The sequence below is a fragment of the Leptonotus elevatus genome, chromosome 13 (assembly GCF_054856555.1).
Source record: "Leptonotus elevatus isolate MCC_2025b chromosome 13, RoL_Lele_1.0, whole genome shotgun sequence".
Lineage (NCBI taxonomy): Eukaryota > Metazoa > Chordata > Actinopteri > Syngnathiformes > Syngnathidae > Leptonotus > Leptonotus elevatus.
In genome coordinates, this window is record NC_141251.1 from 16,032,612 (window position 1) to 16,058,111 (window position 25,500).

General features: G+C 36.5%; 1 protein-coding gene across 6 annotated transcripts in view; it reads right to left on the reverse strand.

Moving 5' to 3' along the window:
- The window catches only part of adgrb3 (adhesion G protein-coupled receptor B3), a 139,460-nt gene that overhangs the window by 79,519 nt on the left and 34,441 nt on the right, over positions 1-25,500 (reverse strand). For 4 of the 6 annotated variants that reach the window (XM_086092329.1, XM_086092327.1, XM_086092326.1 and 1 more), the window contains exons 3-5: positions 8,532-8,642; positions 6,235-6,396; positions 1,291-1,455 (exon numbers count right to left, since the gene is read on the reverse strand). In XM_086092329.1, the coding sequence (XP_085948455.1) occupies positions 1,291-1,455; positions 6,235-6,396; positions 8,532-8,642 (438 nt within the window). The remainder of the gene's footprint in view (positions 1-1,290; positions 1,456-6,234; positions 6,397-8,531; positions 8,643-25,500) is intronic. The other 2 variants (XM_086092328.1, XM_086092330.1) reach the window with 2 other exon arrangements.

Here is a 25,500-nt window from a genome sequence, read left to right on the forward strand (position 1 = left end):
TATTGAAGATTTTACCCAGCTAATTCCACCGTGAAGGGGTCCGATTTAATCATTTAAGCATTTTAATTGGTTGCCAAAGCAATATTTTTTAAGCTATTTTTTTTTGTTTGTCAAGCATGCCATGACTTGTTTATAGTAAGATATGTTTGCATTAATGTATATGACCATGTTGTTGCAATACATGATATCGTCACTGCCAAACGACTTTAACAATATAAAGTAGACATAAATGACATTCTTTGTTTTCTATTGTATGTAAAGTTTAGCAATGTTTAGCCGGCTAATGAGCTTACTATTAAATGTTTAACAGTCAGTCAACAAAGCCAATCTAGGCAAAAAAAAAGGTGTATCAACACATTTGTCATTACTTCACTGTTGGCCTTTGACGGCGTCCTAGCAAGAAGGAGTTTGCAAACCCGGATGCTGGACCGGAGATATGAACCATCTTAGGTTTGCTTAGCACTAGCTTGCTAGTAGTGTGATACGCAAAATACAGATGCATTTTAAAACGTTACCAAAAGAAAAAAACAAACACTCTGGGTTCTTGGCTAGTGTGTGTTGAGGGCTGCTGGACGTTAAAGTAAGTTATTTTAAACTTGAAAGGAAACCTTTCCGTAGTGAATATGATGGTAAAGCACTTTGGGCAACATATGGTGTAGATAAAGTGCACTCCATTTACCATTATAATCAAATTGGATTTTTCAAATTTTTGGACTCTGACATGTTTATCAGCAAAAGGACCATTCGTAACTAATTTCTGCTTAGTTAGCAGTACCATTAGTAACTAATGGTACTGCTAATTAAGCACTCCAGTCCATAACAATTATCTCTACAAGGACACGAGTTGATTTCTGTTACTTTTTCTTAATATACCAAAATCTGACATTTTGGGATCACGAACGTTCCATCTTTAAACGATGATAAACTGTATAGTGAATTTGTTGATACACGCAGGTCAGGATCAAGTAGGCCTAGTTACATTTGCCATTAAACTATGACATATGGGGAGTGCAATTTAAAATAGCAATGTGACTTAAAAATTGTGAGATGAGCAACATCCATTCATCATTTGGAAGCCTTGAATATGTGGACCTTGTTCAACGAAAACTGAAATGCTTGGCCTTCGAATAGTGTGACATACACATTTGCTATTCAACAGTAGCAATTTTCCCCAAGGTTGGAACCACATTTTTAATTTGTGTCAGCAGTGAAAAAGCTGGGGAAACCTTAATTTGATCCAAAAGTGTCAATTTCTAACGTTTGTTGTCTTATCTAGCAAATCGTTGATACCTGGGCAAAGGGCTATGTTGCAAAGCTTAGTCTGTGTCTCAGGTCCGTCGCAGGCCCGGCCTCCGTGCTGTGGGGGCGCACACATCCTAGTCCTAGTGCGGTGACCTCGGCCACACGTGAATGAGCACAGACTCCACGGCGACCACTCCTCCCATACACCGTGCACTGCGGGCACAGAGAAGGTGTCAGGCCTGATCAATATCCCCTTGCCGTGCCATTACATAAATGGACAATAATAAACTGCGCTGAGCCATACAAGGAAATAAAATCAATCAAAAGTAATTAGCTATTATTAAGATAGTAGATGAAACACTGAGCACATGGACAGTGTGAGGTTTAATTTGCAAACCCTCGGGCGTAAGCGTCAGTCAATTATGTATATTTGACAATCATTATTAAACTTTTCAGGGTGAACACTAATTAACAAAGCCTCGCACAAAAGAGAGAGATCACTGTTCCTGCTTTATTTTAAGAGACTTTCTAAGCAAAGATGTAGGTGGCATGCGGCAAGACTGCTCAATTTTGCGGCTTGCTGATTTTTCTTGGTTGACTGCAACGCTGCAAAGCAGACCTAAAGGTTAATGCGGGCCGACAATAGTCCCTGCAAATCTGTCACTGCAACAACATATTAATAATTATTATGCAGCCGACAGCCCGCAGCCTGCTTCCTCACTTTTGAAAACGCGGTCATACTCTATAAATTATCAGTAATACATATCAGATTTCATGCAATCAGTATTAGGGGGGGTTCGACATCAGGCGTGCAAACGATGCAAGAAATGCTCCCAAGGCGGGCAATTATTTCGTCTTTAAGATCAGTGTAAGTCCCAGATGGTGCAATTTTATTTTTGGATCCTCAAGATGCGCTACTGCAACAATTGTTCCAATATGTTAAAGCCAAAATCAGACAAATACATTTAAACTCTTGTCATTAGGTTCTTCCTTATTAGTTCAGTTTGAAAGGACACAAGCGTTTTGTTCTAACGTCCTAATTTTACACAATAGCTGGCAATAGATGTTGTTTCTAGTGAAATTTACTTCAGTATCTACAGCTGACAGATGGCAACTTCCTCCTCCTCAGCTAGACAGTGTTTGCGATTGGCTCAAAGTTTTACTTTGGAGAGCAAAATATGGAAATCAGAGCAGCAGACATACAATAGGTTACACACTTCATGTATTGCCTTGGCAACAGACGATACAAATATTCACCTATGTGGCCTCATACAATTTATTTACAAAATGTGGAGATGGGATTTGGTCGCTGTTCATTGCAAAGTTTAGTGAGATACCCAATACAGAACTAAACTAATTCATTGCCTTATCACCTTTAAGACAAAGCTGTTATTTATCAAACAGAAAATCTAAATAATAAATAATTGCTTGATTTATTGATTTCAGTGTTTTTAATAAATTAAAGTCAAATAATTTCAAAGTAGCCTTTACATCCTTCTGTTTTTCTACTGCACGCGGCCCTCAAATGAAAACGTTTGGACACCCCTGATTTCGATAATCTGCAACAAGGGTTACTAGAGGAGCTGCTAGAAGAGATTGTAAATTTTGTTAAAAAGATTTTCATTTAGTCATCTAGTTTTTTGGTTATTATAGTGGAATGTTATTAATGAGTGGAATGCAATCCCACAAATCATACGAGAGTCCATCTCATACTGCTCATTTAAAAATATTAGAAAGTTATAGCTAATGGGCAATCAAATTCATACCTGTAGTTGGGTTATTGTATATGTGTAAAGCTGATGTTTTTAATAGATGTATCTGCAGTTTGTTTTTCTGTTAACTTTTTTTTTTGTTTCTTGTACACCAGGTCACGTCATGTTCCTTCTGGCAGGGGGACTATCAATGAAAATTGGCCTTTTATTTTGTGGTTCCAAAGAAAGTTTGTTCCAAAATAATCTAAAGTTGACCAGTGACCTAGAACAGACGGAATATATTTCGGGGTGAAAAGTAGACTGTCCCGACCTTGATGATTTTCCCCCGTAAGGCTACTTTGTAGATGGAAAATGAATGACTGCAATTGTACAAAGGCAATAGTTAGATCTCAGGATCAGTGGTGGCATATTCAGATCCTCGGATCAAACCCCGCAAAGGCATGTCAGCATTAGTCTCAGTCGTCTGCCTCTAGCCGCTGCTTTGATGCATCTCTAAAGCCGATCAAAAGTAGCAATGGACATTATGTCTGTAATGTATGCATTTGTACCATTTAGGGGAGTACATTTTGGAAATGATGCTTCACAGGAAATACATGTGCCTACAATTTATTTGTGATTTTGTTTTCAACTTCTAACTTTAAAAATGCTGTATGAGTTTTAATACTACGCTGTAGACTGCCACCAATTCAAGGCCTAACCATAATCTTTTAACTGGAAAATTATTTCCTTCATCACATTTAAAGCATTACCAGGTCTAAAAAGTTTTCCATTTCTGATTATTTATTAATTAATTTATTTTACACATTTCTCCTTAGAAAACCAAATTTGTTTCATCAACAGCATAATTTTTCTCCCAGTTGCACATATTTTAGGTATATATAAATAAAAAATCTTAAGATGGTGAGATGGTCAAACAACGGACCTTATTCACTTTGATGTGTTTCAAAAGCACAGAATGCTGATGGACATCTGGAGTTTTCAGCGAGAAATGTCAAACATTGACTGACATTCCTTAAAAAAAAACCCTGCCGAGATAACCCCAGGTAGCATGAGTTATAAAGACGAACTATTAATAAGGAAAAAAATAACCGTTAAAGCACTCTGCTTTTGGAGGATGAGTCATGTCGTCTGTATGATAACCCTAACATTGAAGCCCCCCCCCCAAAAAGGAAAGAAAGAGACCTATTTCAAAGACTGCTTGATTATTAATGACCGATCAACATTTTTCATGCAAAAGCAATGTCTCTAATTTTGGCACATGTCAGATTGCATACTGTACATCTTTCTACTTTGGCATGCAGAAATATAAGATTTTTTTTTTTATCAGTCATTTGAAGTATAAATTAATGTATACAATAGAAGAAAGGCTTTCTTCAATGACAACAAGCCAGTTACCAGTTTACATCTAAGGTTGGTGCCTCAATTCTCACAAGACACAAATATAGATTAGTTCCATATGAAAACAAAACAAAAGCAGTTTGATTAGAACAAGTCAGAAACCAGAAACCCATTTAGCGATATAATGTTAAGAAGAGTGTCAGTTTGAAAATGACAGAGAAGATCTTACCTAAATCGACACATTCTATGTGTGAAGAATCGAAAGTTACTTTCGTTTCTTTAACTTTTTGAAGGAATTTCCCATTACACCATGTGGTTGTGAAGCCTATTTTTCATATTTCTTTTTCGAGCAAATCCAAGTTCCTAATGCTGTTAGATCTAAACAGCAGTCTTTCTTGAGCTGCTATTCAATCAGCTGCTATTTGAAATGACTCATTCCATTTCTCTTGTGTAGTAGGATGCAGCCAAATTCCCACTTAAAATAAAAAATCAAGTACAATACATTACAGATTCGAATGTGTCAAAAATGTCTCCCATAGCATTCAAAATTGGTCACTTTACACTGTTAGATAAATTTAGAGCCCCTTGATCAAGCAGTGATGTCATTTGTCAAGCAAATCACAGTATAAGGTTGTGTTCACACTTGTCTGCTTGAGTCGGGTTAAAACCAAGTGCGGATGTGATTGCTCAGCTGGTGCTGTTCATTTGGTCAAATGTGGCAAGCAAGCGGCTGTGCGACGTGAACTTTGGTGCGGAACAGTTCACTTGAGCTGAAGTGTGAACACTACACATTGAAAACAAAGAGACACAGCCACTGTTAAAATGACAGCATAACATTTGATGAGCAGATGCTTAAATCACGATGCATCCGTGCATTGTGTTGTGCGAAGCTTTTCATGACATCTCAATTGATACAAAAAAAAAGTACAATACAGCTTTTGTTTAGAAAAACACATTTTCACCACACACAAACACAGTCCAATATTGTTGTACCTTTATGAATATGTTTTTTTTTTTATTGGCCAACTTTGGGTCCAGTGCTAAAAATATCAGTGTAATGCACAAATATCCTATTATTATTATTATTATTATTATTATTATTATTATTATTATTATTATTATTATTATTATTATTATTATTATTATTATTATTATTATTTAAAAAGTACTTTTGTCTTTTGGCAGGTGTGTGTAAACATGTAAAGTTGCTGTAAAATTGGCTACGGTGTCAAACAAGAAGCACAAGTAGCTTCAAAGAACTGGATTGCCCCTCCTGCAGCAGGACCGCCAGGATTCCTAACAGCTTCACGGCCGTGAGAATTCTAAACACTCAACCACTGAACCATCAATTTCTCATCTGATGTAATTTCAGGCCTTGTACATTTTGTCACTCCAGCCAAGAAATAAGTATTTGTTATGTTTGCACTAAGTAGATTATATTTTAGTTTATGATTGCCTGTGCTTGATTTTAATCATGACCATGAAGAAGCACCTGAGCACCTGACAAAAAGATGCTGGCAATCACAAGTCCGATGTTGCTACGCGATGACTCATCTGTCATATTATTTGTACAGCGTCGGGGGCGTGGGGTTGTGGGGTGGAAGGTGCGCTTTAAGGAACGCAGCCAAGCTATTTTGAGTTGCCCTGATAATCTTCAAGGAAATGACGCAGATGCCTTGTCAGTTGCAGAACCGAATGTCATGAAACCATTTTGCTGCTGATGAGGTGCGTCTCAGTTATGTGAAATGGTGAAATCATAGCGGTGATCATAACAAAGACAACAAAAAAAAACCACATTCATAAAATAACTACAAAGAAAACACTTAAGAGTGATTCAAATGATCATAATAGGTTGTAAGACACATTCCTATACAACACATTTCCTGCCATTTCAACAACATATACGTCAAAAAAACATTAAAGAATCTGCGGCTAACACTACCTGGACAAGGGGCAGTGTTATTGCAAACCCTCGATTCTCTTAAAGGGCCGCTGCAGTGTGTTCCGTATGGTGAGACACATGTTCTTGTTCGCACCTGCGACCCTTGACCGCATGTTACAGAGCAAGAGCTCCACTGGGACCACTCCTCTGCACCTGATACACCTGTATGGGAGAAGGGTGACACTAGTTAAATGCAGCAATACGGTCTTGGGGGCACGGCTAAGGAGGGGCAAGGTGGGCAGTAAAATGGGGACAGGCCAAAGTTAGCTGGAAAAGAAGTGGTGCTCGCCACAATTTTTTCCTTGACGTTGATCTTTGACCAATCAGTAATGGATTGTTCTGACAGCAATCACAAAGTAAGCACATCACTTCAAGTCATAACAAATGCGAAGATCACAGAAATGTGGCGATCAAAAATTTAGCAGGGAACATTATTGCATTCTAACGTTCTTTCAATTTATCTCCATAAATTTTTCAACCATTTCAGTGAAACAAAAAAACATGTTGAAAAAGCAAGGTAAAAATCACCATAAATAAATGAAAGTTCATAAAAACACGGTGACATGGTTGGATGATGACGTCTGATAAAACAAAATGGAAACTGATGGGGGTTAGTTAAGAGGTGGGAACTATGGATTGCCCTGCACTGCACCAAGGGATAATTTTTTTTTTTTATTGTTACCGATGTTGCAATTTAATGACGCTGATCACCCCAAAAATTATGTTTTAATAAAAATAAGAATAAAAAAGGAATTTGTTCTTTGTTGTCCGGCTTTTAGCCAACTATGGGTTTTGTTACTGAGTTACCACTAACATTTTTAAATGGACTGTTACATAGGTGTTAAGAAGTAATTAAAGTGACAGTGTGTAAAATTGTTGCTATCTACTGGTGAACTTTTAGAACGCAATGATGTAAATATGTGTATTTCACGGTGCCTCAGAGATGCCACACTTTGCAATTGCTACGTTCATTAAATTTGTCTCCTTCAGGTATCTATAGCACAAATATGGTGGCGAAACATGTCAGCCTTCTGTAAGGTAAGCGGCAACCAGAGTAACATACTTGCGATTACTAGACCTACGATTATGTATATAGAAATATAAAAATGTATGTTGATGTGCTAGAACTTTTGTTTTTGCATATTATTAAAATTAATAGTGTTTTTTTTTTTTAGGAATGAACATTGAAAAATCCAAAATGTCTACACACTGTTCCTTTAAATTAAGATTCTTAAGCAATAAAAAGCATTCTAAATAGCTCAAATGGGACCAAAACATGAAGCTCACAGAAATCCAATCCTGGTGTAGCAGCACGTTTATATCACCAACAAGGTAGGAGAACAACATGCCAAAATGATTGGGTATGATTTTTTTTTTCATCTGAAGTATTCCATTTATTTCATGTTTTTCTTTGTTCTTTCTTTTTTGGGAGAAACGTGAACACTTACAACATAGCATAATGACATAAATTGATTCAGCCAATTAAATATCAGAACTCTGGCACTAAATTTGGAGATTATTAGATAGACTGGAAGGTGGATCAATTTGTTAAATGAGGCAGCACAGGGTGGGTAAATAATGCGAGGATGAAAAACAGACAAAAAAACAGCAATAATACACCTGGACAAGGATGCAACATATTTAAAGCGTGTGTTACATGAAGTGTTCATGAGTGGATGTTAATTTAGGGAGATGGCAGGTTGCAAATTAAAATGGTAATGAACAGTGTTTAAAATGCTTTAAACAGACAGCAATGTAAACAGAACAACAAATGGCGAACACTTAACCCCAAATTAAACAAACAAAACTCTCCAGGGGAAATAACCCACTAAAATACGTTTTTAAAAAATTAAATCAACTTAAATTATAGTAAGAACATGAGATTGAACTCAAGATTGTGCTTTGTCATTTATGGTTGATTTTTATTTTTCAGGTTTTAACAATTAATCTCCAAGTCACATTATCTCTTGGTTATAAGCCCACATTTAATTGATCACGCATTAGAGGATTTCAATAACTATTTGGGCCTTATTTTTAAATAAAATTTCTATGTGAGTAAATATCTACGTAAAAATATAATAAACTGACCCACAAAAGTCGTCTATGTTCAAAGTAAATTATAAATAAATGAAAGGTGTGTCTTATTATTGCTTATGTAGTCATTGAGAATGAGTTGGAAAAAATAATAATAATGAAAAACATTTCCACTCAAGAAGGTGCAGTACAAGATAGAGCATGCATGATGAAATTAAGTTTAGTTAAGAAAATAAAATAGGGAAATATAACTATTATATTACCAGTTTGTGCCATAAATTTAGCAGATTCAGCTTGCTCCTGCAGGGCCTTTGTGTCATGAACTGATCTTGGCCGCTGACTTTTTACTGTATGCTCTCCGATCATTCCATATTCTATGAGACAAAATAGAGGTTGATATGAAAGCTAGGCTTTGACAACAAAACTTATTACATACTCTTGGTCAGGATGTTGGGAACAACCGCAGTACATGGCTCGAAACAAAGACCACACATGTTTGTATTTAATCTGTCCTTCACTCTAGGGCATAGAACAATGCAACAAATTTAAAGTTGAAGTCAAATTATTAATTGAGCTTGTAATCAGGGTGTCGACACATAGCAAACATGCAAATTAACTCACATCGCTTTTACTTGACTACCACGTCAATCAAAGCAGCAAGTTCCGGCAACCCTCCCTCCCGCTCTCCCGCATACCCAGAAAAGAAAAGGAAATCAAAATGAAAGTAAAATATGTAAGCTGTAAGAAAGCCACAGAGGAAGGGGGGGTCATGGACATAACATGCGATTGATCCACAGTTTCCTCTATTGTTTCATTGAATTATGTTTGACTCGTGCCAAAACGGCTGTGAATGTAGATACCGTATTTTGAGATGTGTGCTTTGCAATGCATGCTCACTTTGTCTTCAACGCTGGGACAAAGTGATATGACAACACTGACAAAAGTAATGCTTTCTTTTTCTTTTTTCTTTTTACTCATTTTCAAATGCAGAGTAGGTGATGGATAAAAATAAAACAAAATAAAAGTCACACAATCACATTTGCTTATATTAGTCAATCAGACAATCCAAAGCACCAGTCATTAAAATGGAGGATGTCCCATATACACATATAAATTGCCTAGCTACAACTGTAATGCTAAAACACACTTCTTCAACTAATTGGGTTTCAATGAATGCCCCTATGGAAATCATCTATGGATGAAATAGGTTAAAAGGTTGGAATAACAAAAATGTACTCATTGATATAATTTATTCAAAAAGTAACATCTTGTGACATTTTAGCTGGCTGTTAGCTAGCTAGCATGTTAGCAAGATCAGTTAGTCATATTAGGCAAACGTATTATAATTCATTCAAAGGCGTTTGCTGCTTGTGTTTTGCATTCTGTGGTGTTACTGTTTCTCAAATGATACGTCATCGGCTCATTCCAGTTGTAATCGTTTGCTCTTCATTTACTGCATGAGGGTTAACTTGTGTGTTTGATGTGTGGGTTTTATTGCATTGTTTAGCACATTCCTGGCTGAGAAGGTTTGCACCATGTTTGTTGTGATTATGGATGCAATATACGCTAAACTCAGCTACTGAACATGCGCAAATATGAACATTAAGACATCTATAATGTGCTTAATTTATGCTTTTTCATGACACTTTTGCAATAATTTACTGTTTGCCTCTCTTTGGATCCAAAATGGTTGATTATTATTGAGGGTGGAGAAAGAATCAAAAATGAAAAGTACAGAAAAAGTCATTCGATTAAGATATTAATTCAAGTCAGTGGTGGGAGGACAGATTACAATCATTTGTTAGAAGCAGGTTGAAATAAAGTGCTTGAATTACATCACAGGGCAGAAAACACGTGGCAAGCGATTAAAATGTGACTTTTGAGAAAATGCTATCTTCAAGTTGGGAGAACTATTCAGAGCTATTAAACAGCTTATATTGAACTTAAAACTCATGTGTCTTCATTCAAGATTATTGAGGAATAAAATTGTTGGCATCCATCAAAAAGCAGATTTGATCAATAGAGAAATCCATCATGTTTTTTTTTTTCTTCAGATGAGATGAGCCATTCGATTTACCAGGCCTGCATATAATCTAGTATGCATCACAGATTTTTTTTGCCGACCGATTAAAAATGAAATACTTTTTGCTGCTATAATGATAAGTATCATGTCAATCTTTCTCTATTGAAATAATATATGCATTCATTGTATCTAATGCGATGCTATGAGAATGAAATCGGCTATTGACCTTGGAAGATGGCCCCTATAACTAAAATGTGATGTATTTATTTGGTTATGCAAATGAAAATCAGTCAATAGTAGGAAACATATGTTTTGTTTCTTATGTAAATTTCATAAAAATCTTGGGGAAAAAACATTAATCAGGCCATTAACTGATACTTTGAACATCAAACCTGCAATCAGCCCAAGTAAGAACACAAACACGTCTTTTAAAAGATCTAAGGATTGCATAACAATAATTTGACATCAGCAAATCATCAGAGACTTGGGAATGAGATTAGGCTAAAGAATGTTGCTCTCAATCTTAAGAAACTGATTGGTTGACCCTCATGAGTCACACTGCTTTGCGCATTAATCTTATCTCCAGAATCTATCTGTCGGAATATCATGCAATGCTTTTGCTTGTGTTGGATTCTTAAGATGGTCCCTCAGGGTTGGAATTGTCTCGGTTTCCAATATGGAATAACAAAAGCAGCTGACAAATGAAAAAGGCTTGTACAGTGGTGCCTTGAATTTGTTCCATGACCACACTTGAAACTCAAATGTCTTTAATCCATTCCAGCTGTCGTAACTCGCGACAAGGCAAAATAAATGACAAAAAAATAACAAAAATGGCAGAGTGACGACTCATCTTGAAAAACATGCATCGCCGTCAGGACACTGCATTAGTAACACACATGATTAGTAAACTTGCGGTCTCTGGGCTGTGACTTAACAGGAAATTTCAAATGTTGAATTGCCATAACGTTGGACTGTTTGCTCTCACCCATGCCAAACTATTCCGGTGAGCCTGATTTGTAGGGCTCAAGAGCTTTTCAGAGCCATCGCAGCTCAGCGATGCTCTCAGGCTAGCGGCCATATTTACAAAGATATTCCAACATGATTTTATTAATGTCCCACAACTGATTATGTGCCGTATGCATGACAAACAAGTCAAGATCCAGCACACAATTAGAGAGATTCTAAGTTCCCTGTGTTGGTAACCTTCATCGGCATTCTGGCTTTGACCAACTACATATTGGGAATTTAAGGCTTTAAGCATCAGCGGTGATCCTGCCAGCCACATCTTCACTGTATGGACATGTTCCATGTGCAGTTCTGTTCAAAGGCAGCCTCGAGTCTAATGACTGAAGGGTCCAACCTTGCTTGCACTGCGGACCACTGGCAGCAGTGAGGTTGGTTTCTCAGGAACAGCAATAATGTTTCCGGGTCAATCTGACCCACACTATAATAAATTATGAAAATATATCCCAATATACAAATGAACCATTTTTACCAACTGAAGTTTCATCATGATAAATATTATATTTATATTTATAATATATTTGTAGTTCTTTAACTTTGAAATGGGTCAATTTGACCCGGGCAAAGGCTAATGTTCTAAGAGCGTCCTGATAATGATTTATACAGTAGCTAATGTTTAACAGTTTTCAATGGAAATATGTCCAAATGCTGATGAAGTTTCAATGTGAAAAAACTATCAATTTATAGTTCTCAAACTTTAAAATGGGTCAATTTGACCCGGGCTATGTTTGATGTTCTAAATGCATTCCAATACATCAGTAACCATTTTAGGTGAAAATACGTCAAATTTTAATTGAGAAGTTTCATAGAAAAAAACCTACTAATTTAAAGTTTTTGAACTCTAAAATGGGTCTATTTGACCCGGGCTGTGTTTAATCTTCCAAAGGCATTCCGATAAACATTTTAATAGAAAATCCGTGTATGTGAACCATTTTAATTGATACGTTTTCCCTCTTAAAATGGGTCGATTTGACGCAGAATGTTTAACATTCATAAACCAACAAAATAAACATTCATATAGCTTATTAATAACCATTTTCATTGGAAACATGTCAAACTTAACCTTTTCTTCTAGTCTGTTGATGTGTAGTTTCATAGCAAAAAACTATGTTGGGTCAATTAGTCCATCCATATTCTAAATGTTTCAAAAGCATCCAGAGAAACATTCTTACATTAACTGTTTTCATATGTCAAAATAAACAGTTTATTCTATGTTGATGCCAAGTTTAATAACGAAAAGCTAATATTTGTTCTTTAACTTGAAAGTGGGTCATTTTGACCCTCATCATAACAGGAGGGTTAAAATATTACTTTTCTATGGCCCGTCACAGGTCCTTATACAATCAGCATCGCTCCCACTTACGATAGCGCTGACTGGCAGTAGCTTCTTTTTGTTGCCCTTGATTTATTCGTGACCGACCATTACAAACGGGGCTCTTAATGAGTGGCACTTCATTACTGCTGCACTTTGAAGAGTTGAAGATCCCAAAATAGCGACAAGCGTTTAGTCCGCGCAGACCAGAAAGAGGAATACCTCATTACTCAATGCTTGTCTTTGATCCACTTCCCAACAGCTGAGCTTAGGAGGCTGGCACATTGTAGTCGAATGTGATGCTATTTAAGGCTTTGTAAGGTGCTTAAACACGGTTTTAGAGAAGCTCTGACAATGGTGAATGGCAAGAATGCAATTAAAATGTAAGTGACAAAAAAAGTATTTCAGGATAGGGTTTTGGGATAAATGAATACTTGCTATTGTATTTCTTTGTGCGCACTGTTTTTCCATCCGTCTGTCCATCCATCCATGCATGCATGCATCCAACTTTCACACTCACATTTAAATCTGCAAAGGACCAAGCATGCATGTTTTGAGAATGTGGGAGGAAATCAGAGTATCTGCAGAAAACCCAGGCAAGGACAAGGAGAACATTCAAACACCATACAGAAAATCTTGACCTCATTAAAAATAGAAAATAAAAAAAATCACTGCAAATAATTTTGCCGTGTGTAATGTGTTTTTTAATTAAACTTACTTCACTGTTAGAAATAGCTGCGTGAATTGATTTGTAATTAATTCTAATAATAATTAAGCTGATAATAAAGATTCAATCCACATCTGAGTATTAAACTCATCAGAAAACATATCATATTATTCATTCTACAGCTGTTACACCAACACTTTAATTCTGGCACAACCTCAAGGATGGACCACCAGAAGATGTTTAAAAAAAAAAGAAGTCAATTTGTCCTTCATTAAGAAAATGAGGGGGTTGCGCTGAATCTGAAAACGATCATCATATCTGTCATATTTCTTCTGCCATCTGTTTGCTTGCTCTTGACTCCTCTAATGACTGAGATTGCAGCCAAATTAGAATTCCGTGCAGCCGCCACTGCACCTCATTGAGAAGGATGTGAACTCTCCTAAAGACAAGATAGCATTCAGGCAGACCGAGAGAACAGTAAGCCATCTTAACGCATTTTGTGCGTGCGATGAGCGGCAGCTGATGAACGGAATCGAATCGTATAGATCATTTGCAGCACATATCTAAATCACAAGGTTATTGAGCAGTACCACGCTGGGCAACCTAGATGGAGCTCTGACGTTATCAAAGCACTGCATCGAGAAGCCCTGTTGCTGGGTGCTATAAGCAGATGATCCCTCTCACACACACTCACACGGCGTCACACAGGCTTCGGCACTCTGGCTTTCATATCACTTCAATTCATCCAAACAAGCAAAAATTGAATCTCTGCTGCTATTTAAAAATACAAATGTTAAATGCATATCCCGCAAACTAAACATTGTACAATAATGATAAGCCACTGTGAAAATTAGCCAGAAAATAAATATTTCATTATAAAAGGTTGGTTTAAATAACATGAGGGGAACTGAAAATATCACCAGAAACGAAAGATGCTCTCTTTCCGTTTCATCTCCCCAAAAAGATTTACCCTCTGCATGATAACGTGAGGCGTGTATTGTGATTTCAGTTCCGCTGCATGATGCTATCAGAAAATGGATCCGCCTGTGGAACGTTTTCAAGAGAAAGCGATGCCAAGCTTGCAGCTTATAACTAGCAAGATCCCCAGCTTTAACCCCCCACCCCCACCCCACCCCCCCAAAAAAGTGTGCTGAACCACCCATGAGTAAAATTGCCGCTGCTGCAGGGCACAACTGAAAAGGACTACTGTGCACTGACAGAAACAAGGATGGAAGCAGATTACTAATGAAACCGAGTCGGGAAACATGGATAGTTTTAAAAATACACTTACAATTGTTTACTGCATTGAATACTTACATTCGGGGTATTTTGATTTGTGTATGGGTGTCATCACTCAACTGTTTATAATGATTCATCCGTCCATGTTCTGTTTGTGCTCATATGGGTCACTGGTAAAATTGAATTAAGATGAGAGGCAGGGTACACTCTGTAAAACCATCCCTATGTACATTTGCACCAGTGGACAATGAAAAATCCGAAATAAACTCAACATGAATGGTTTTAGAAAATGGGATGGTGGAAGAGTACCTGGCATGAACCCCGCTTGTCTCCAGCTCACTGGCTAACTAAGCCTAATGAGTAATAATGACAGAAATTGGATGAATAGATGGATGAACATTGCTTTGAATAGGGATATTTATGCCATTATTTCGACACCAGGACACGTAATCAACTCTTGAGTAGTTACCGATACCAAGTACTGATACCACTAGCACTTTAAATACATAACATTTCTCCCAATTTTTTTTTTAAAAGAAAGACCATATCCCCATATAGCATTTCCCCTTAAAATTGCATGAAATATATGGTAATTTTTTTCCCTTCCAATTCTTAATTTCTCGTTCCTGATCGTAAAACAGACATAAAACGGTGATACCAGCATTGGCTGTTGTCGCGAGTACCTCTGATACATGTGTAATTTCTTTAGGTACATGTTAATTACATCAATATCGCTATATTCAGCAACTATATCGCAAATCGCATGAGTTTCCAATATCGTGCAGATCCATACAAAAGGACCCTGAGAAATAACCTAATGAAGTCAATACATACAAATTATACTCCTTGAAGTGCAAAATAACAATTCAAGTTTACTTCTATGTGTACTACTGTTGCTGGATAGAAGAACAGAAGCAGAGTCTGAAATGGACTGCTTGTATATGAGTGCTAATATCAGAGAATTTGGATATAGACTTATCCAATCAGATACGTTTTTATTTGTATTTTTTATATATCGGACCAATATCCGATATCAATATGGGAAAGTAGTAGGATCTTGCATAAACTATACTAATGATTTCCATGAGACATATATTAGTGGCTGGGTGGCACATGATCACACCAAAAACTATTTCAGTTCATATAGAATAGAATGGGGATTGAATAATCTGTTTCCTCTCATTGCAACTCCTAAATACACAACGCAAATCCATTTTGGAGCTACTAGAAGTAATGAGAACATTCTAAATATTTCACTTTATTGAGGAGATATATACTGGTAAGGACAGACGTTTGTGCTTAAACATTTTTTTTTTAAATAAAATTTGTCACAAATTTTGTGACGGTGTTTTTTCTTAACTCATTCACTGCCATTGACGGCTTTAGACGTCAACAATTCATTTGAACTATTACTGTTAGTTTGACATTTTTTATAAAGTATAAAGTATAAAAACTGAGAAAAAAGTTTTTATTGTACATTTAAAACAGATAGAAATGTTTTGATTAATCGTGTGTTAACTATTGAAGTAATGTGATGAATTACAATTAAAATTTTAATCGCCTGGCAATATAATTTATAATAATATTTTCTTTTTTTTTAAATCTTTTTAAGAAAAAGTATTTTTAATAATGTTTTCTTTTTTGAAATAATCTTTTTTTTTTAAAAAGAAAAGATTATTAAAATTAGGGCGTCAGGCGATTACAATTTGTATATGTAATTAATAGTTAACTCATGATTAATCACAAATTTTATATCTGGTCTAAATGTACAATATTTTTTTTCATACTCTTGTTAACAAAAGTGGGATTTTTTTTTTAAACAATTAGAAATAGTTCAAATTATTTGTTTACATCTATAGCCGTCAATGGCAGTGAATGAGTTAATAAATACAATTTACAAAAAAAAAGTATTTTTTTTTTAATAAATGTCTTTGCCATGAATCATTTGTGTTGATATGCAGACCATAATATGTCTACCTTGGTGAAGGTCTACACTTCACTGAGCACCTTTCAAGTTAAATATCCTTTTGTAGATTATAAAATTGCTGAAATCATACAGGGACATTGAGAGCCAGCTCTTGGCCTTAATATGGAAACACACAAGCCCAGTAGATGACCTGGCACTAACACACACACCGCCAAGCTCGACGCCACCATGCCAAGCCGTGCATCTGTCAAGTGAGAAACATGACACATTTTTATAGCACCTTTTGCATCCAGTTTTCAGAGAGCATATCTTGTCCTTTTCGGAGCTATTTTGCTTGGCGTGCCAAATAGTGACCTTGGTTTTAATAGAGTCGTAGTTGGCGCACTCATGGAAATTCCCGCATTTCTAAACTAAAGATAGACATCAGAGAAAGAAAAAAAAAAGCACAAAACACAATAAGGGCATTTTCACCTTTAGGAGAGAATGGATGACCACATTTTGAAGCAAGATAAATCATTTCCAACAAGCCCCAAATGAGACTTTCATAATTCATGCTGTCAGTTTTTCCACGGCTCCAATCATGTCTGCTCCTTTTGCAGCGGTAAAACCCAGAGCTTCAGACTGCCACCCTGCATCTATCAGCGTAGGGAACATTGTGTCATATGCAAGTTAGTCATGAGGAAGATGCCTGCAACATGCCCTGTCTTGGCTCATTGACTAAGCTCATGTTAAAGCAAATACCCTCTCAAAAATAATTACAAGGACGCGGTGGCCATGCTGAAAATGTCCTTAGACAAGAGCACAACAGCGGCGAGATGGGATTTTTATTTAATAGATTCTGATACCGAGTTGGGGAACATCACATCACATTTATAACACTTGTTTCATAGATATGCATGGCTGCACTGGACTGCACTTGCTTTGTCCATGTATTATTGAGTCTTTTTTTTTTGCTTCAGTCGCATGAAAAGAAAACGTTTGTATCATTTCCTGCTAGTTTCATGTTGAAATGTTGTGCTGGTAATTATGGATGTTTGATACCAGTTTTACTACTCAAGTACTCAAGTATCGATTGATACCACTAGAATTTTGATACATAATATTTCCCCACCCAAAAAATACATTGACAGATCATTTTAAAAGATGACCAATACATCCCAAAATGGGATTTTTCCTTTAAATGGCATGAAATAATTGGCTCTGTTCTTTCTAATCTTTTAATTCCTGACCGTAAAACAACCACAAGAGGGCGGCTGATACTGATATTGGCTGCTGTTGCCTTGAAATAAGGAAAGGTATAGGCCCGATAACAATACCTGGTATCTGTACTCCCCCATCCCTAACTTTTATACATCAATACACCTAATTATATATGCTAAATGCATTTCAGATGATGTTATTGAGTAAAAGGCAAAACAATGTGTGCACACCACGTGGTATTTAAATTATATATGCACTGTGCGCAAGCTGAGCTGGAAGAACTGCATGTAAAAAGTGGATGAATTATCAAAAATCAAAATCCTACATATTAATAATAACTCTGGGTCATAGTTACACTTAACCACATTGACCGTGAACATCATTACAAACTTGTAGTAATGATAATCACATGCAGTTGGATTAAATTGCATGTGAGGTTTTACCCTTTTGAGCAGGGGTGAAGAATTTTTAACTGAATTCACAATTTAATACCTACATTTGAGACTGGGCTTCTTGGATGTGTCAGTAATATTTAACCACTTTTCCCCCATAAAGTAAATAAGGTTTTATTTTGAAATCTTAAAACAAATACATTTTGTGTTTTCTATTATGTACATTTGAAGAATCAAAGATAACATATTGTTCTCCCCTTTCAAGGAGCACAGATTTGGCCTTGTTTTTCCCCTCCCTCCTTCTTCATGTCTCATTTTTTCATGTAAGAAATTTGGGGCGCTAACTAGCGAACCACTAGGCTTCCTGTTTGTCTCCCTCTGTTGGTCATTTTTCGTGTTTATTGGACGGGTTGTGACTAAATTCCTTGTGTGTTTTTACATACTTGGCCACAATATCTGATTCTGATAATAATAATTACAACGTATCATTGAGACAATTATTCTGGTGTTAACATGTTGGTAATTTTCAGATTGCATCGCATGTTCCCTAAAGTTACCTAAACTGTAATGTTCCAGACAAGACAAGCTGTTACTCAGATCATAAATCTAATACAGTGGAATTATCATTTCAAATATAACATTTTAAAAGTTTCATAAACTTGCACTTTGCCAGCTGGCCAGGACAGTTTGTTGCCAGTTTCAAGTTGAATGTTAATAACTGTTAACGCCATATATTGAAAATTTTAGATCCACCATAAAGCTACTGAACGTAGAATATTCCATTTTGAATCGCTACTGCCACCTGCTGATGAAAATTTAAACTGCACATACTATTCTTCATATACACAACACGCACATTACGTCACATCCGCAGACAGGGCGCGGGAAATTCTAACCCGATTCCAGTCTGAAAACTATTGGCCAGAGGCTTGTAGGAGTACCCATTGTGAACAGCTAAGGTGTTTATCTACTAATTAGAAGGCATTTCAGTCATAAATGGTCAAATAAAAAGCTTACAGTAAAGTTATTTTTGGGGGGGAAAAGTTCCACATTGCAGCTTTAAAGACTGGATTGTGAATAAAAAGAAACTCTCTTACCATTTATTGACTGTCATTACACATTGCGGTGTCGACCAAATGCAAAGATTTAATGGACTTGCTTCCTAATTCTTTCCCGTGAGTTACACCAACTCTAATGTTTCCTGTTGTCTTCTCCGGACATTAACTACGGGTTATCAAATGATTCATTTATGCAGAGTATAATTATCTTACAGTGGCTAAGTAAGAATGGTCTCAGTGGGGGTATTTGCTTGGATATGCTTGCAAAGCAGTGTCATGTTATCAAAATAATGTGCATGTAAGTAAGGAATTACATGATTAGATCAAATCGCAGCATTCCTTGACGTCAGCTGTTGTAGTGCGGACTCATCTGTTGATGATGGACGCACAATACATCATGATGCTACTGATCAGTCAAGGCGCTTTATTGTATCTTGTAGCAAGTAGTTTGTTGACTCATTGTAACCCGGTCACATGAACATCATGACCTTGTAACTAAAGGATGCATTCAAGTGATGCGGCATTGAAAAGATGTGGGAAAAAAAATAAAAAGATGTGGAAAAAATGCACGAGCTGGAGTTTGAAATGACTAATCCGTGACAGCTTCTTGTTATAGGCAGCGGACGAGCCAGCCAAGAGTGGCATTAGTATTGGGAATTAATTGTTTTTTAATGTGCACGTCTCCACGATGCAACGCCACGAAGCTATGCACCATTACTGCGGTCAATTAGCCATTCAACATTTTACCGTTGGCCCAGTGTATGGAATTGATTACCGCGTCAAAAGCATTCCCCACAGTTGCCATGTCTAGAATATAAAGTGTTATGGAGGAGAAAAAACACACAAATATGTTTAACTAGAGGTCATTTAGATTGCATAACACAATGTAAAGACAAATCATTCCATTTGGACATACTGATATGCCACAGGATTCTCTGGTTAGTTTTTTTTTTTCTGTCAGCAGTCTCATTAGAGTTGGACAACAGTTCCTCATTAAAAAGAAAGGGGAAAACTGCATTATTAATGAGATCAGTTTTTCTAAACATGTTATACTCAGAGCATTGTTGTTCCCCCAACAAAAAAAAAAAAAGCTCTAGAAGTTAATCTTTTGGCTCTTTTCCTTGATGCATTTGCTTTGTGAAACACACACTTTGTCCATTCTGTGGAATGAAAAAAGCACAGCAGTACACTCACCACGGAGAAATACGCAGGGAGTTTTAAAAACCCATGACGCCGACAGTGCCAGTTCCTTTGGCTGAATGGCCTCTCTGATTTATTCTGAGCAAAATCATATTGTTGTTGATGTACCTGTCTACTATGCAACATGTTCCGATCTACCCTTTACTGACAAAAGCAGGCAAAGAAACAGTTACAGGGGTGTCTGCTATGAAACATTATATATTTCTTAAATTTTTATGGCAATATTGCTTGTGTGCATATTCTTAAATGTCTGTTCATGAAAGCATTTTGATATTTTAATGGCAGTAAAAACAAAAGGCTGAAGATATTAAATCCTGACTAAATATGCTATTCATCTGCTTGTCTTGGGTTATTGTCCTCAACATTTCCCTGTATATCCATTTTCATTTAATATGAACTTATGTGAGGAGCCTTAATGAGCTTTCAGGAGAGAAACGCGACGCATATAATTTTCGCTCTCTTCAACAAAATGTGAGAAAAAAAGTATTTTCACGCATCCCCTTCCTACAATCTAATTAGAATTTATTAAGGCTAAATTTTAACCACACCAAAAGCAACATTCCTTGTTAGAATAGTAGAAAAGACTTGCGTGTTAACTGTCCTTTCACCTCATTATGGCATTTAGAGGCACTGATGAATGCATATTTTCTATATTTCCTCAGCATTTTAAATTGGAGCATGCTCAATGGTCACATAAATCAGCTGTATTCAGCCAGTAATTGAATCTTCACGGACACGCGATGATAAAAAAAAGTGAGGGTACTCAGAGTGCACGTTTTAGTACTTTCAACACACCATGAAATAAGAAAGAAAAATAAGTAATATCGCAGCAGACGCAAAAAGTTAATTGACTTTTTTTTTTGTTAATATCAAAATCAAATGTGAATTGTGTGATGGATGAATGATGTATTGCTTACAAACTCCAAACATTTTAGAACTGAATTTGTAAAAAAAAAAAAAGTTAGATTTTGTTTGTTTCGATCAAACAGCATTTAAGCATCCATCCATTTCCTACATTTTACCCATCCTCACCAGTTGAGGCGAGGTCCACCCTGGACTGGTAGCCAGCCAATCGCAGGGCACATACTGTATAGACAGACAACCATTCACACACACATTCACACCTACAGACCTTTTATAGTCTTTAACCAACCTAACCTGGATGTTTTTGAAATGTGGGAGGAAGTCAGTGTAGACTTAAACTACTAAACTGAGAAATGGGAGGCAGAAGTGCTTACCACTAGATCGAAATTCAACTAAATATATATTATTCAATAGCAAAAAAAAGGATCTTTATAAAAAAAATATTAGGCTAAATTATAAATTATATATAAATATGAAAATGCATGGTTAACTGCAATAAATCAAAAACTGATGCTTTAGACTGGCGTATGAATCATTATAGCGACATACAAAATGATTATGTTCATTGCCAATGTGGTTGATTTAGGGCAGCTGTGGCATAAAACTCAGATTGGGTGTTGGTCTAATAAATCTGTTTAACACCATCTGCCAAGGCTGAACAAAATTATTAAATTCCAATCATTATAAAAGAAGTAAGGTTTGAACAACACAAAGTCATCTTAGCGTTGTTGTTGTGTAGTGATAATGTTACCACACTCACTTCACAGGAATGTTCTGCAATCTTCCTCGATATATTTATTACTGCGTCAATTGTTTAATATGTTTAACTGTCATCATGAATGATGCCTAAATATTGTCTATGTAGTTCATTTATAGTTAGTTTATAATAAGGACAGTTTGAACTTGGAATGCATATAAGAATTGAATGCTGCCGTGAAAAGCGAACATTTGCGAGTGGTTATGATGTATAGTGTATTGTAATTGCCAATAGATGCCACAAGATGACAGCAAATTCCTAGTTTTGTTTGAATAAAGCTCCTCACACTTCAACATAATTCATACTGTAGCTAGCTAGCTAGCTAGTTAAGCTAGCTAGCTAACTAGCTAGCTAGATTTTTCTGTCCTGTTAAAAATTATACTGACATAAATGTATTCACATGGATGAATATAATTCATTGTTAACAATAACATATACTATAATTAAAGGTAATTTGAGCACATTTGTTTTTAATCACACCCAAGAAGTATCAGTTTTTCCGAGAGATGATACACACTTCATTGATATAAAAATTATGACTTGAAATAATGACTCATCAGGTGTCAACAATATAACACGAGGTCTCCTTAACTGATTACGTTTATCTTATTTGGCAACTAATATGGCTGCCCTGCTGATTCCTGAGTCAAGTGTTTTTATTTACATCAGGCGCTGCAGTATAAATATCATCTCAAACACATTAGTAAGATTGCAAAAAGGGGGCGGGCAAGCACCACTGAATATACTTTGAGCGAACAACATTAGAGGTTATGGTCACTGTGTCAGATTACAAGCAAACATGAATGACGGATTGATCCGAACATAGTTGGCAGTCTGAAAGATCAGCGTGCTCAGGCCTCACATTTATTGGCCGTCTGAGAGACAAAGAGTATTTTTGTGTTGCAGACACAGAAGAAGTCAATATGTAATGAGGGTATTGGAATCAAAGACTGAACTCTGATCCATGTAACATGTGGCAGGACTGAGGGCAAGCAATCTCCTCTCAAAAGGAGGAACGGTTGTTTGCAAGCTGCAACCTTTTCCTCAGTAATGGTGAACCACGACTTTTGTTGTTCTCATTTATGCTTAACCCATCTAAATCTTGCCAGCGATAGACAACGACGTTCACTTTTCTTTTTAGCTATGCCACCACAAGATGTCTCAAACGTCACACAAAAGTGGTACAATTTGGTGTTCAACCAACACACTCTTTATGTATTTACGTTAATTATTTATTACATTTTAAAATATCTAGATTCTGGTGAAACTGTTTTCATACAGTATTGAAAAGTCACCTGTAGAGGTATAGCCTGGAAATCCAGACTCACTCTCCGGCTTTGTTTGGTCAACCGTCCTATCAGTCGCATTTCTGAGGCGGGGTAAACCTCAGCTAAATGACATTGGAATGAAACAATGAGCAAAGAGCGGTGTGACGTCATTGAAGTATTTTTTATTTTTAGTATGCGGAGACGGAGTAAAATATATTAGAAAATAGATAATATATATATAAAAACAAAAAAAAACTGTTACCAACCTATATCCCAGGTGATAAATCTTGTCTGTCTCAAGTGCCTTTCTTCTGCCTATGTGAGGGCATATCTGAAATATTTGGTCTGTTCTCATGTGATTTCTGATTGACCAATCAGATCGCTGGCTTGTGTTGATGTCACATGGTCATGTGCCCTGGTGCAGCCATTTAGGTGTGTTGTCAGTTAGCGGGAAATTGAATCAGGAAGTGAGTTAGGGAGCTTGTGAGAGAATCAGCTGCAGGTCTATTATTGTCTGTTTTTCACAGTTTCATATTTGGACCATGCTTAGTTTTTAATTCAAGCTAAATGTTACCTTGTTGGAGCCTCCTTTGTGTCCTAGCTGTTGAACGTGCTTGTTTTGACGGGGACAATAAAAGCGGAATTGGTGCCTGAGCAACATTTGAATGATCATGAATAGGTGGGTGTTGTCTTTGTATATTTGTGTGTTAGTTATGTTTGTATGTCAATGTATGTTATCAAAACCAAACTTAATCTAGTCTCCTGCCACTCCCTCGTTCAGTTGAATACTAGACTTCTGATAACTAGCCTATTACATTCAGTACCAACCTACTTGCCTGGCTGTACAGCGGGTCTTCATCAGTTACCAGTTAACAGTATTATTATACAACAAATGTTACAAATATTACAAACCCTATATGGGTTAAGTCTGTTCAGCCAATAGCAATTTCTGTAATTTAAAAATAATGCTAAATTTCTTATTCCCATATTGTGCACGTAATTGTTGCTCAGCACAAAGTAGCACTATAGATTTATGTGCCTTCGAAGAACATTTTATTACTTGTTTTGGTTTCTGCCAATAAAAGAAAAAGCCTGACACCTTCACACCAAGTTTCTTATTCTTCTAAATGTTGAATTCACAGAGCGCTATCATTAACATAAGCTCCTAAAAAAATAAAATAATAATCCATCGACCAATGTGCAGAATCATGACAGATTCCATTAAGACACCCCTCATCAATCCAGAGAAACATTAAGCACAGAACTGAAAGAAAGCACACAAAGAACAATCTATTTTAATTTAAAAGCAGATATAAAGTTGTTCTGGTAGATGAGGAAAGAGGGACTCTTTCTAGTATTAAATACTATGCAACTGATACAGTTTACTGCTATGTATACTATGGGAGCAGTTTTTTGAATATATTCCGATTTACCGTAAATGTTATGATATTATATTACTATATAGTTTTTAAAGAGGTATACAACTTTTCTTTAGATGTTACTTTTTGAATATGTAATATACGTAGCATTTTTCAGAACTTTCTACATGACTGTATTTATTGTTTTATGCAAATGCCACATGTTGCAAGCATGACAGCCAAGGCCACAGGACCAAACCGATAAGAGCTGACTCATTATCTGACATTCTCAATAATTCACTAGCAATGAGCCCTTTCATTTTCTTTGCCATTTTAAACCGTCTCGGTCATTGGTGACTTGGCAGCATGTAATTAGTGGTCTCCGATGTGGTCAAAGTACGACCCCTTTCTTCCACTTCAAGCTCTTCATCACAAGTCAGAGACTTTTCTCTGACTTCACTTATCTTATGACAGATTCAGACGAAGTAACGCCCATGGGGAATATCACAAAAACTCAAATCAGCGGGAGATTTTCCTTCATTATCGTTTCCCTGCCATGTCAGTTTATGCAGTGTGGCTGCAGCTTTGCTTCCAAATTTCAGACTTCCCCCCCTACTTTTCCTTTCTTTCTTTGTAGAGATCTGAGCAAATGACACCAGCGCCACCATCCCATTAAGGGAGAGTTAGAGTTCACATTCTTGATTAAAATGCTGTTCGTTTGCCTTTCAAACTGTCACAGCACTGTCAAGAAAGTTTTCATGGCAGCCCGCTTTGAAATGTTACAAGGAGCCATAGAAGAAATGAGAGCAACCAAAATGTGCTATTTGATGTCAAGCTGCAGGTTGGAGTTTTCTTGTTGAGGTCTCCTGTTGGTTTGCAAACTCCGTATATGTTGCAAACAGACAGCAGACTTATTGGTCAGTAACTACATTTGGGACTGAAGT